The following is a 14072-nucleotide window of genomic DNA, read 5'->3' on the forward strand; positions in this document are numbered from 1 at the left end:
TGGAGTTGCTTCCCAGAGCTTAAGTGAACTGGTTTGCACTTCTAAAAGAGCAATCTTTGATACACCTGCACATCTCTTTACCAATTATCTGATGGTGGAATTCAAGGTTAAGCTAAAAGGCTGCTGTGTTTTACTCCAACTCCTGCTATTTTGGTACCCCATCCTGTCCGCACATGCAAGAACAACAACCAAGTCTCACATTGCTGGATTAGAATTCTATCTAGCTCCAGAAAATACACAACAGAAGTCATTACTCTGTGCATTAATTTAGTGCACAAAATTCTAACTTGCTTTCATAAGAAAACCAAATATAGCTTAATAAGTGTTGATAGTAATATTACACCATTGCTTTTCTGTTACAGGAAAAAAAAATGCAACTAGAAAAAGCCCTATTCAGATTCAGGGTAGTTACTGACTTTTGAATGCATGCTCAAATGGTACTGTGGCTCAGAACAGGACCCCAATTTAAAGAGGAGGCGTGAAGACCTGCTCAAATACCAACATGAAAACACTTTGTTTCATCAAAATATGCGTGTTTGTACATTCTTTACATTCAGATACTTCTCATCCCAGGTCTCAGGTGAAATCCCAAGTCATAAATAGAGGGATCAAGTACAGCAGACAGAAGAAAGCATGTTTACATATTAGGTGAAGGGATTTTATTCTAAGAATGTAATAGCCTTAAAAATCTTCCCAGATCTGGCCCACCCAAGGAGCAGTTTCAATATTGGAAACCAGAGACTGCAATAACATTCCCAGCAGTCAACATCGTTAGAAAATAATCAAAATATTTGTGTTTTTGTATTTAAAACAAAGAAGAAAAAGTTTGAAGACAGCTTGAATTTTGAGAACCCTGTTAAATTTCTGTTCTTGCAGAAAACTATTAAGTTTTCCTTCCATCCTCACATTTCACAGCCTCGGTTTTTGCAGAGGAAACCACCATGTGGTTGCAGTTTTCATTTTCTCTGAACACTTTAGGCTTTCCTTGACTACTAAAAGGAAAGAGAAGCCTGCCTATCATGTTTGCCATAGCCAAATGAAGGAGTGATGTTGCTTGGGAGGCAGCTTTTGATGCCAGGAGTTTTGGAGGACACCCAATCCACCTGGGTTGCACCTTTTCTGCTACACTCTCCAAAAGAGTACCTAAAATGCAGACAAGAATGTGGCAATGCTTTGGCATATCCTGTTGGGGGACAAGCTGTGATTCTCCTGGCCTGCAGAAAGGAGGAGGGATTTACCATCCAAACTCATGGCCTGAGGAAACAGCACCAGAACTGCTGGGAGAGAGCGCCAACTTTATTATCATTGCCTTTACAAAAGAGCTGAAACAAAAAGCTGCCAGTCAAGCCCAGGGACAGCAGTGTTTTCAGACACAGAAGATCCTTCCTAGCACCTTTCTCTGTGCACTAAATGCACATTTCTCCAGGCTCGGGGGCTGGAGCGCCTCTCTCAGACACAGACTGAGAAGACTCTGGGGAGGCCTTCTAGTGCCTTTCAGCACCTAAAGGAGGCCTGCAAGAGAGCTGGAGAAGACTTTTCACAAGGGCATGTAGGGATGGGACAAGGGAAATGGCCTTAAACTGAAAGAGAGAAGGTTTAGCAGAGATACTGGGACAAAATTCTTTACTGTGAGGATGGTGAGCTGCTGCAACAGGTTGTCAAAAGAAGCTGTGGGTGCCCCATCCCTGGAAGCACTTAAAGCCAGGCTGGATGGAGCTCTGAGCAACCTGGTCTGCTGGAAGATTCCCTGGCCACGGCATGGGGGTTGGAATGAAATTACTGTTAAGGTCCCTTCCAACCCAAGCCATTCTATGAATCAAAACTCATTTAAAGCAAAATTTTAAACTGTGGCAACACACATAGACGGTCTGTACTTTGTCAACTAAAATCATTACAGTTTGATAAGAAAAGTATTTAACAACATGACTCTTATTAGCAAATTACAAAGATGGACAAAAAGGGAAACACAACTGAGTTTTCATGTCACAAAATGATAAAAATGAGTGGGCAGGATGGAGGTGCTTGTGACTAGCAGCTCCATGGTTATCCATTGCATGACCCCTGGACACCTCATTCACCTCAGTCTTCTTAAATCCAAAAATGACTATGTAAAAAAGAAGAGTGGGACAGATGGAAAGGTGATTTAGTGACTGGTCTGGTGGTGCATGATGCTGGCAGCCCAGGAGCCCACTTAAGTGCTGGGAATAACACCTGACAAGGGCTTCATTCAGTGCACACCACTGTGCTGCTCCCTGGCAAGAAAGACAAGGGCCCCTTGAGGAAGGGAATGAGGAGCATTTAATAAAAGACCAGACCCTCATGCACAAAGAGAAGGAGAGAGTGAGAGATCCCTTGCTTTGTCAAAGCCCCATGGCCAAGGGCTGCTCCCAGCCACCACAGCATTGCTTTTCACACAGAGCATGCACTTGCAGGGCTGGATGACTTATCTGCCACAGGAAAAGATGCTTTGCTACACAATGGTGCTCTTTGTGGGGAGGAAGGAGGTGGGGAGACAGTACTAGCTGGCTATTAACCTTATAAATCCTTCCCTTGAGTTGCAAAATGAATACCACAGATCTGTGTATTTGACTTTGCTTGTTCAAGAGAAGATGCTTTGAGTGAAAAAATGAAATTAAATAGGCCATATCTTTCCTTCCCTTGTGTTCTTTACTTTCACAATACATTTTTGATGACTAGCACTAGCCTCGCAGGCCATCCACAGTTTTCTTTAAAAGCAGAAAGCAATTCTGACTCTAAGACTTCTTTCCCACAACACAAGCACAAACCACATACTGAGAAATCAGGCACTTTATATGCAGTCCATACTCATTTAGCTCTTGTCTCTGTCTCCCCAGCCTCCAAAAGCTGCTTTTACAAATTACATTAAAGGCCCAACCCAACACTTGTGAGCAGTGAAGTTCTTTACTCAGAGTTGAGAGTAAATTCATAAGCACTTCAGCCTGGCCATAAGCTTAAGTTTACCCTTTATTTTCAGGCAGCAATAACCACCTCACAGATATAAAAAGTGTTTAGTGAATCTCTAACTGGCTCTAGGTTGGAGTGGTAGAGAAGGAGAAAAAAAAATTGTCGTTTAAATCCATTGAATTTCCCATGGTAGGAATACAATCCCATGTCAGGCATACAAAAGGTGTAGTTGAGTGTGTGGTAAAGTCATTGGAGGTTTTATTACTATGAAACCTAATGTTCCCTCACTGAGAAGAAATTTTCATTATATGAAGGAGATAATTGGGAGAAAAAAATTCATGATTTATAAATGCCTACAGATGAATAACATTTTATGTCCAACAGTCTATACGTCACCATAATCATCCACTAATGACTGCAAAACTTCTTGTGAAAATGACCAAACCTAAACTGGTGGGGTGTTAATTTAATTTTTTGGTGGCATGAGAGGATATGGCAGGGAGAGAAAAGAAAGGAAGCACTTAGCTCCAACTCCCAGCGTGGCAAAAAAAGCTTCCCCCCTACGCCTGGCCAAGCAGGAACAATGCACAACAGCCCAGCCCTGCCGACTTTGCTGAATTATAACTCCTGCTAGTTAGTTTAATTATTGCACATACATTTCTTAAAAACTCCATCTGAACATCGGCTTTTAATTGGAGAAATTGCTCTGGGCATGGCCACAGGGTTGTTATAAAGTTTGGTCAGTTCTTTTCAAGCAATCTTTACAGAAGGGCATGGCCCTTCTGTGAAGCATATGAAAACCTCTCAAAGATGCCCATTGTCCCTGACACAGAAATCAAGAGCGAGAGATACAGAAGGAAGTCTCATCTGGGAACACAAAGGCAATGAAGACATGAAAATGAGGTGGAACATCCTGCCATACTGACAGCACATAGCACAAAAGAGCTGAAAAGTTTAAAAAAAAAAACAGCTCTCAGGATGACAAATATTTGTGAGTGCAAATAGAAGGTGTGTCAAAAAAAAAGAAATCTTATTAAAATACTAACGCTCATTAAAGACTTAAGTTGCAAAAGTGTTGCAAAGTTACAAGAGAGCTCCCGAAGACAGTGAATTTCATCACTGGACCTATAGATTTGCATAAAGCTTCCTTGACCCCCTAAATCAACACATTAAGCAAGTGCTGGTTTGGGGATTCTGTTTATTCAAAGACTACTTATGTTTCCCAAAGTTTCCCATCTGCCGACTTAAAAACCTTGATACACCCAACAATTTCCTAATATCCGAATAACTTTGATCACTGCAAAACTGGTAACTGAGCAAACTTTTATGGCGTAACCATTTAGTTCAAGAAAACTGCCAGAGGAGTAAGTTTAAAAGTCACACATGAATCACTTCATCCGCCATGCCCTCCAGCCCTAAGATGTCAGTGCTATAAGCAAATTTCTCATGTATTTCATATTCCTCCTGTATTTAATTCTCAGGTCTAATTTTATAATTCAAACCTTCAGAGACTGGAATCTCACGTGGATTTTAATCCATTCACTTTGTGGCTCAGGTACACTTGCACTGAGCACAATAGGACTGCCCAGTCCCTGCTAACTACATGCATACTTTCATGAACTTTTCATTATCAAGTCACGATGACTTAAAGGTGGGAAGACTATTCAGCAGTGAGTCTCTCCTGGTTTACATTTTACAATTCCAGCAGCAGAAAACAGGCTATGAGACTTCACATTCCCTCTTCCTCACCAGCTATGTTTTCCTCCAGTTATTATTTCCACAGCTACCACAACCCAGCAGAGCCAAGGCACTTGACCACAATGTAAAAGAAACACCAGCAACACCAGCAGAGGCTTGAAAGCCAGGCTGCAGTTGTGATTTCTGGGTCATGTTAGCACTTAACATAATATAGGGGAAGTGTTGTCCAAGGCTCTCTACTACCCATGCATGGATGTTGTGCAGCTGAGGAGACCTTTCTGTCCTTTGTCCCGTGCTAGACAGCAGCAGGAGGTTGGGATGCTGCCCCCACACCCACCCTGGGGCAGGCAGCTGGTCATCCAGCTACTCCATCCCAGCTGGACTCCCGGGGCAGGTGAGGCAGAAATTGCCCCCACCTGACTGCAAAGAGACAGCCAGCTGAGAAATGAGACAAGAACCAACCCAACAACTCATCACAGCATTGTCCAGGTATTCCAGTGGCCCTGGGGTGCAGAGAAAGACCCTCTTGTCCGTTCCCCCCATGCACACCCCCCTTACTGCCCAGGCATGGCAACCCCTATTCCCCCCACAGCATGAGGACTACCAGCTGGACCCAGAGCAAGAGAAAACAACAATGTCACCTTCATCAAAAACACTGTGCCACTTTTCCCCCTTGACCTTACCAGTTATTTATTAACAGGAGTAAAATATTACTATTCTGCAACTCCCAGCAGGCAGGTTTTCCTATCAGCCTAAGATACCAACCACATTTTTTAAAGCTGAAAAGCTTTGGAACTTTTCCTTTCTGTCTGTGTGTTGTTTGCTATTTTAATGAAACGAAGTAGATAATAAACTGTGAGAGAGTTCTTCAGTAAGTCACAGCCACTTACACATTAGCTACCTAATTATGCTGAAAATACAATTACACGCATTTAAGCAGATGCTCATGCCCACAGGCCAAGCCCATTATTTTGACAATTCTTTAACTTTACAGTAAGTGCAAGTTGAATCCACTTAGATACAAGACCTGAATTATCAGTCTGGGAGTGGAAAAAAAACAATGGAAAAAAAAATAAAGTCAATCAGTTCCTTCCATCATATTTAGCACAGCTAAGGCACTACACAACAGACAAGACTCCAACAGGTCCCTGCTCTTCTTTCATAGCCTTAAATCAAATGCTGGGAGGCATTTGCTATTTTTAAAGCCAAATGAAAAACTCTGGCTCCAGTCTTTTGTAAATTTGCAGCAAAGATAACCCCCCAAAGGAATGCATATTATTTGCATGCCAGTGAGCTTACTTATTAACGTGAACTTCTAGCAAAAGTTTTGTTTCCATATTTTAAGATAGGCCACGAAGACCTGTTTATACTCCTGGGTGGCTTTAGTAAAGTCAAGGTCAGAAAGCACCTTTCCACAGCCCTCCTGGGCAGCAGGCTGAGGAATGTCACCCAATGAATAAGGTCCAGGAACACCCCAGAAATCAAACACTGACCCTGATACTCCATCAGGTGACACGGCCAGTTCAAAAGCTCTTCATCCTCCATCCAACTGCAGCCAAAAAGCCCAGATGAGCTAGGCTGAGCAGCTAGCACTAACCACTGCCCAACTCCTTCCCTTCTCCAGACAGTGGTGGACCACACAAAACTTTTCTATCACCAGAACAGGATTAACCACCTGCTCTGTAACACTGTCTTGTCATCTGAGCTTCAAAGGAAAATTTGCTATTATGAGGAAAAAAGGTCCTTCAGCTGATTTTTAACAGGGCAACTTGTCTTGACCTCCCCTCTCAGCCCAGGAAAAAATGGTAATATTCAAGCAAGTCTGATGGGGAAATAGTGAGTGACAGACAAGTGTCTGACAACTCTGCAAGAGACAAGACTGCTAATAACTAGAAATTATATGAGTCAGCATTGCTTGTTCAAAAGGACAAATGCAGCTAAAAACATTCAAATGCTGGATTAAAAACAGGAAACTGGGAAATCTCGAATATCTATGTTCCATTCTTTTCAGGAACCTTACTCAGCTATTTTTTTAAAAAATAAATGCATGGAAGCATCCTGATTTTAGGGTCTGAAACTCCCAGCACAGAGAGAGCATATCTAGATTTGTGACCTGTTCATGGTGCCTGCTGCACAGGACATAGATGATATAAATTGTACACAAGCAAAAGACAGTTTGCCTCACCACCATTGCAGCAGCCACGGCCAGTAAGTAAGCCAGCAATAAACCAAATTCTCACCATTTTCCTTCTCTCTACAAGAGAAGCTGCATGTTTCAAGCTGTGATGAATACTGAGTTGCCTTAAATCTTAATAAAAACTTCTGCTCTGTCATCCTTCACAACTCTCCAATATACCCACTAAATAGCCACAGCTTTATATCTTAGGGTTTTGGGGTGGGGGAGTGGTGGTGGAGGGGTTGGATTGGTTTTTTGGCCATGTTTGTTGGGTTTTTTTCATGTCAAAATAAGTGCTGAAACATTTTTGCTCTCCATGCTAGGATTTTTTCGTTTCCCAGAGGAAATTGAGGAAGAGGTGTGCTTTGTCCTAGGCCACTGATGGGATTCCCCTAGGGAACCACACCGTAACTTGAAACTTCAGCCCACCACGGCACAACAGCCTTGTCGTTTATAACCCCAAAAGCCACCTGCTTACACCGCAAAAACCACGTTACTCATCTCCTACTACTACTTCTCGCTGGGAAAGACACCTTCATAGCAACGCTGGGATACAAGTTTGATACAGCACGTAGAGCCGAATATAAAGTAAAATATTGTTTCAGCACACCTGGAAATACTAAACAAAACTTTTAACTCCCGAGCCAAGCAGTCCCGGGAGCACGCTGCGGGCGGAGCCGGCCCGTAGGAGGCCAGCGGGCATTTCACCCTGCAGGGGTATATTCCAACTCTGCCAGTTAATGCTTCTACCCTCGCCCGCCGAAGGGAACGGGGGAACACGCCTCTCCTGCCGCGGCCGGCAGCTCCCCCGGAGAGCACCACTCAGCCGCCTCCCGGCAATGCCACCGCTCCCACCCCGGCTCACCCCTTTGGCGCACACCCATTTGGGGAGCTAAAACCCCGCGCCGGGAGGGCCCCCCTTGCCTCCCCCACCCCCCGACCCCGCCGGGCCCCTGCGGAGGGCGTCCCGGGGCAGCTCGGGGGCCCGGCCCGGCCCGGCGGCACCTACCCAGGCACTTGATGTGGAAGCCGCTGGGGGGCTTGAGGGAGCGGCGCGCCCAGCCCTGCCGCAGCACCTCCAGGTGCTCCTCCTTGCCCTGCACCAGCAGCACCTGCTCGTCGATCCAGCCCAGGAAGAAGGTCTCGGCCACTGCCGCCGTGGCCCGCCGGTCCCAGAAGTGCTGCATGTTCTCCCGCTTGAAGTCCGCGAAGATCTCGTAGCCGATGCGGTGGCGGCCCAGCTCCGCCGCCGGCCCCGCACGGGCAGCGGCCCCGGCGCCGCCGGCACCGTCGCCCTCCTGCCGCCCCCCGGCCGCGGCGTCCAGGACGATGGCCAGGGAGTGCGGGGCGATCTGCAGGCACTTCTCCACCCTGCGCGGCATGGCCGCTCACCGCCCGCCGCCGGGCACAGACACAGACACCAACACGGGCACGGACATAGCTCCCCACGGCCGCGCTCCTCCCGCGGCCGGCTGTCCGCGCTCCGCGCCGCTCCGCCCCCGCCGCGGCCCGGCCCGGCCCGGCCCGGCCCGGCCCGGCCCGCTCCGCCCCCGGCACACCCCCGGCGCGGTCCGGTGCCGCGAGCGAGGCGGGGACGGTGTCCCGCCGCTGTCGGTCCCGGGAAGTCCGCACGCCCTGCAACCCACCGCTCCCCGCCTCACGCTTCCCTGTCCCAGCACGGGAGCACCATCCCTAGAAAGGAAACGAGCCCGGTCACTGTCCCGGCCGGTAGTTTAGGCTTCCCGGCACCATCCCCCCTCCCCACCTTCGGGAGACCCTCACCCTTCCCTTCCACGAGTGAAGCATTCCCCAGCACAGCCAGGTTATCCCAGCAAGTCTTATAATTCCTTATGGCTTTTTTTCTTCCCGTGGCTACACATCTGTAAGTAACATACACAGTGAGCAGCACTGACCCTGCCACGTCCAAACGCCTCTCTCTTCACTCGGTGTAGTCCTGAGTCACTTTGTGTCTCAGTGGTACTGAAATATGGAGTAAGTGTAAGGTTCATTTCTTGCTTCTGCAGCTTTTTTCCAGAAATTTAATATTTTGCATCCTCTGCTTTCTGGATCACCAGCTGCCTGTGAGGCTCAAGGGAGAGCTCAGCAAAACTGAGCAAGGCGCAAGCAGAACTGGAGGGGTCCTTGCCGGCAGCACAAGGCTGGCAGCTGGGTTGTGCATCAAGGTGGTAGGTGGCTGCTGAGCTGCAGGTGCTGGCAGCAAGGTGCTGGTCATGCTTGTGAGAGGGCAGATTTAGGAATTTCACTCCTATCTTCTATAGGAACCCTCTAACCACAGCAAAACTGAGTCTCAATTCTGCAAAGATTCTTGAGTTTCTGAATGGTCTGTAGCTGCTGGACTCCTTGGTGGTGTGTGAGCTGTGGGTGGCCTCAGCAGCAACTCTCACCTTACCCCAGGGAGCAGGGCACCGTGGCACTTGGGCCACGGCCAGTGAAGCATGAGAAAGCTCCAGAAAGACAAATGACACAAAGAAGAAATCTAGTGTAAAGAAGCAGGGGCAAGAGTGCAGGCAGAAGAGAGGTGAGTGAGAGGAGGGAGCAGGCAGCAGCCACTCTGCCAGGCAGCAGTATGAGAGCTGCTACAGTCACAACACTCCATGCTGTGCACAAATGAGAATGTTTTACCTGTTGCTTCTGAGTTCACTCACATCAACATCCCTTGACATATTTGGCCCCCTTAAACTATCACCCATTTGGTTGTAATCTCATTCAAATCCTCTGCCACTTGCCAGCTGGCTTCATCCAATTCCTTCTCAGGGTTTCATTCAGTGCTGTCCCTGTACTGTGACAAAGGAAGGTCAAATTTACCAGTGTCCCAAATAGTTTTACAAGGAAACAACTTGTATGAAACCCACGTTTGATACAGAAATCAGAGGTTAAATAAATTATCCAGAAACACTGGGAGTAATTTTGAGCCAGGAGCAGAGAGTATTAATACTCAGTTTGCAAGTCTATCTCTATCCCTTCCCAAATCTCCAGCACAGCAAGATCTCAAGAGGCCCCTCACCGCAGCCAGGAATAGTTTTAATGTTGCTGCTGTCAGGATTTCAAAGGAGGTCTTTTATTAAGCTTTGCAAGAGGACCCCCCTGACACCCTCATTGTCCTCCAAAATGCTTCCCAAAGTTCAACTGAACCACTGCTTGTCTGTTGAAAGACCTAGTCTTAATGTGTTGAAACTACTGTCATGATCTTGTCATATTCATGTTATTCTTACCTTGTGCCTTCCTCCTCTGCACTATATCAGCCTTTTATCTTGCCCATCATACTTGCATTTCAGTTCTCTGGGCAGGGCTCACCTTTGTGTAGCTTTTATGTGGAGCACATCACATTGACATCTCAACTGCTGAGCAGAGTCACCAGGTAACTTTAGGGCTTGGATGAGTTTTCATTTTTATTCCTACCTGCAGAACAAAGGAGGCAAATTAAACACTTTAACTGTTTTTAAGCTTTTGCACCAGATACATCCTGAATGCCTAGATGTGGAGCGCCACACTTTGCCTACAGCCCCCAAATCCCAAGTGCTAGCCAAATCTGTGATCCCTCTGCTGCCTCTGACATAAACACATGTTCAGTATGGCTTGCCCGTCAGCCTTTGGCCATGGCATCAGTGTAGCTCCCTTCATTAGGTGAGCTCCTTTTCCCTTCAATACTGACTTCTGAAGGAATTGGTGTGGTGAAATGTGCCACACAGTCATTTCCCTCCTCCTTGCACTAGTGTTTGTGGGTGTCACCTCTTACCTCCTGTAAAGGCTGTCCCCAGCCTGCTAGGCCTCTCCCACCCTGCTTTCAACAACTTTTCCTTCACGCCACTCCAGGCCTCTGTGCTCACAGGCTGGACCTCCCTCCTCCCTCCCTCCTTCCCTCCCACCCTTCCTCTCCTTTTCAGCATGCTGTCCCTCTTTGCTGCTTGCGCACCTGTAGTGTCACACACAAGTGTGACAAAAAGGCAATGAAAGACGGAGTGTGACAAAAAGACAATGAAAGACGGTGTGCAATAATTTGTCCAACACTTGTCAGATGAAGCTGTGGCACCAACCAAAATACACAGTGTGCTAGGGGTTAGGTGCTGTCCCCACAGAAGCCAGTGCCAGGACTGCTTAAGCAAGATCTTGAGGGCCTGGTTAAGAAATGCCCAGGGCCAGGGGATAGGCTGTGGACAACAAATATATCACTGAGTAAACAGTTCATCATTCATTACTTCCCTTTTTTTCCCATCTCCTTATTGAGCCAAACATTTTTTATCCTCAGAATTTAGGGTGTTTGGTTTATTTTTATTTTTTTACATTTTTTGCTTGTGGGTTTGATGTTGAATAGCATCTCTTCCCTTTTCATTCACTCACTTCAAGGGACTTGTTCAAGATATCAACATCTATAGCCAGACTAAAGCCCATCTGGTATTTCCCAGTAGAAATATAAGAGAGAAGACAGCCTACAATCTTCTTATGGTCAAATCATTAAAGTGGGTGAAGTGGAACTCCTCAGTGCCTCTGAAGTGTTTGGAAAGGCAGAAGTTTACGTTGCTAGCAGGACAAAACCCCTGAAGATTTAGACATGTCTCTTTGAAATGCATCAGTGTTGCAGGAGGTCAGCAGCAAATGGTGTTGTCCATTCTGGGAGGGAGCAGAAAGCCAAACAAACCCAACAGAGCTGCGTTCTCTGGCTGTCTGTACTGACCCATAGCTCAGGAGTGGCATATATGTCTGCTGCAAACACTGCCTCATTAAAAACTTCCTGGGAAAAAGGTATTCCCCCTGAATTCATCCAAGGCCACAGGATGGGAAAGCAAGGCTGAGGTGGAATACATAGTTATTGTGCATCTCTGGATTGTACATAATAAGGCAAGTTACAGAATTTCACAGCCTATACAGTATGTCAGCAAGTGATCTGCTTCAGATGCAGTACTCAGGCAGTACGTCCACAAGTGCCTTCCAGGAGAGGTTTTGAAAGACTATTTCCTATCAGAAAATTATTTCTTAATCTCTCTAGTCATTTTATACAAGTAGAAATGGTACCTTCCCTCCCACTGTCCATCCAATGTTGCCACCTGTCAAGACAGTCCTGGGTACTTCCCAGCCCAGTGGTCTCGCTCCCAGGAAGAAGCTTCTCTTATCATTGTGTGGGTCTTCGGGTGGTTGAAGCGTGTTTAGCACAAAACTACCCACTACAGGATGGTATTTTAAGATACTTTTTAAGATACTTCTGACAGGATATTTTTTTTAACATCCCAGCAGGTTTTCCCATGTGGAAGCTGACTGAAGCTTGAGACTCACACTGGTGGTGCAGTCACACAGCTCAGTGCAACTGCTGTTGTCAGAAACGGCATTGACTGCAGCCCTAATGAGACTAGAGCATGCAGACCTCAATAATAAAGTTTGAGAAGTGTTAAATCCTCCTCCTGTCTCATTTGAGACTTATGTGAGCCTGGCTAGACTTTCCTGGACATGGAGTCAATGTAAGCTGGGTCTGGCTTTGCTGCTGCAGTCACGCAGGAGAAGGGCCAGCAGCAAGTCTGCTGGTAACACACAGGTTGGATGCTGCTCTTCTTGTCATACCGTGAGAAAAAACAGGAGACATCTTAGAAGAGTGAATGCTCTAAAGCAGCAGATCATGAACAGTGGTGGGGACTTGCACCTAAGGAAAGCAAAATGGTGGAAGGGGAGCACTAGTAGTTGTCCTTAAAACTCTTCCCAGAAATGTGGCATCCTTTTTAGGTAACAGTAGCTCTACATTCACCTAGTTTGCATCACTTGATGACACTTACTTGCTACCAAGAATTTCTAAAACAATACCATGTTTAACTTCACCCTTTTGTTTTGGTAACCAATTTTTGCAATACAGGGATAATAATACTTCTCACATTTGTGAAGTCCCTTGAGTCCCCAGCTATTAAAAATCAGGAATGGCTGTTGCACTGTCTCTGCTGTGTTAGGGGCCAAGTACTTCTGTGCTCAGTCCTGTCCTGCCATCCTCCATCAAAAAGCCCTGCTCAGAAATCCTTGCTCAGTATTCCCAGTGAAGTCAATGGGAGTTTCCTGGTGCAGAGTGATGAGCTGGGTCCAAACTAAACACCCAACTAATAAACAGAGCAGGAAATAGCTGACTGCATCATTTTTAAGCCCTATGCTTTTACCTGACTCAGACACACTGGCATCAAGAAGGATCCTGGGGGCAGGATGCGACCCAAGGGAGGAGATTCCAGGTTACGGGCAGGCGTGTCTATCTTCTTCTTCAGGAAAATCTTTGGCAACAGTGTTAAAACTTTGCAGCCAGGTGAGTGCTGCTTGCATAGGTGAGCTGGTAGGTAGGCTATTATTTATTGTCTGCTTAACAATAGCCTACATATACTGGGGAAGTTACAACTGACTAGGAGGAAAATCACTTCCCAGCAGACACTGAAAACAAATCCCCACTTTACTCACAATGCAGACTACAGGTTTCTCACATTGAAACTCAGGTGCCTATGTTTAGACATGTAAATAACACAGCACTAAAACACCTGGATTGGGAAGGCCTTTAATTTTATTTATGTATGAATTTGCAAAGAGGGAAACAAGACCTGCAGATGTTTTTGTAGGAAAATAAAAAAGGTGTACAGCTGACAAGAGCAGTGTGGGTTAAAGGGGCCAGAATAGGTTTTCTGCACAGGAAATTCTTGACTCTAAAATAATAGAGGCAAGAGAACGATGTGTTTATATGCTGACTTTCTAAATTTTTTTTCTAGAGTTGTTTTTTAGGTGCCTTCCAACCTATATTTGCCTCTTACCTGCTATGGTATCAATGATTGCTTTTGGCCAGATTACAGTCAGACACTAAGGTGGGGGCTGAGGCTTAGGCGATGTATTTGACCAAGACAGGATTTATTTCAAACTCTGCAACTGCACTCTACTGAAGCCATAAAGGACTCTTCAATACTTGGAAGAAATGTACAATTTTAATTATGGAAATGGCACACCAGTTTGCCTTCAAAAATATGTGCTTGTCATGTTGCCTTGGAAGAACAACTGAAACATTGAGGCAGCTTAGGCACTGACACGCAAAAAGAACTGGGGTTTGTTTTTATGATTCCCCTACCAGTGATAGAAAGAGCTTGTGAATGAAATGGCCATTAATTTTCATGAGTGCTTTGGAAGGAAGCAATAAAATCTATTTCTCCACCATTTTTCATATTTCCTTTTACAGCCTGTGGCCTGAGCCAGCCTAGTAAAGGCATGTGGTTGATCCTTGACAGATCTCGTATTGCCAAATTAATGACAC

At 46.0% G+C, this 14072-nt stretch overlaps 1 protein-coding gene across 1 annotated transcript in view; it reads right to left on the bottom strand.

Moving 5' to 3' along the window:
• STOX2 (storkhead box 2) overlaps positions 1-8272 on the bottom strand; it is a 143390-nt gene extending 135118 nt beyond the window's left edge. The window contains exon 1 of the mRNA XM_030947816.1: positions 7809-8272. Within this exon, the coding sequence (XP_030803676.1) occupies positions 7809-8181 (373 nt within the window). The 5' untranslated portion in view covers positions 8182-8272. The remainder of the gene's footprint in view (positions 1-7808) is intronic.
• Positions 8273-14072: the final 5800 nt, after the last annotated feature.

Source organism: Camarhynchus parvulus, chromosome 4 (genome assembly GCF_901933205.1).
Source record: "Camarhynchus parvulus chromosome 4, STF_HiC, whole genome shotgun sequence".
Taxonomy (NCBI): Eukaryota; Metazoa; Chordata; class Aves; order Passeriformes; family Thraupidae; genus Camarhynchus; species Camarhynchus parvulus.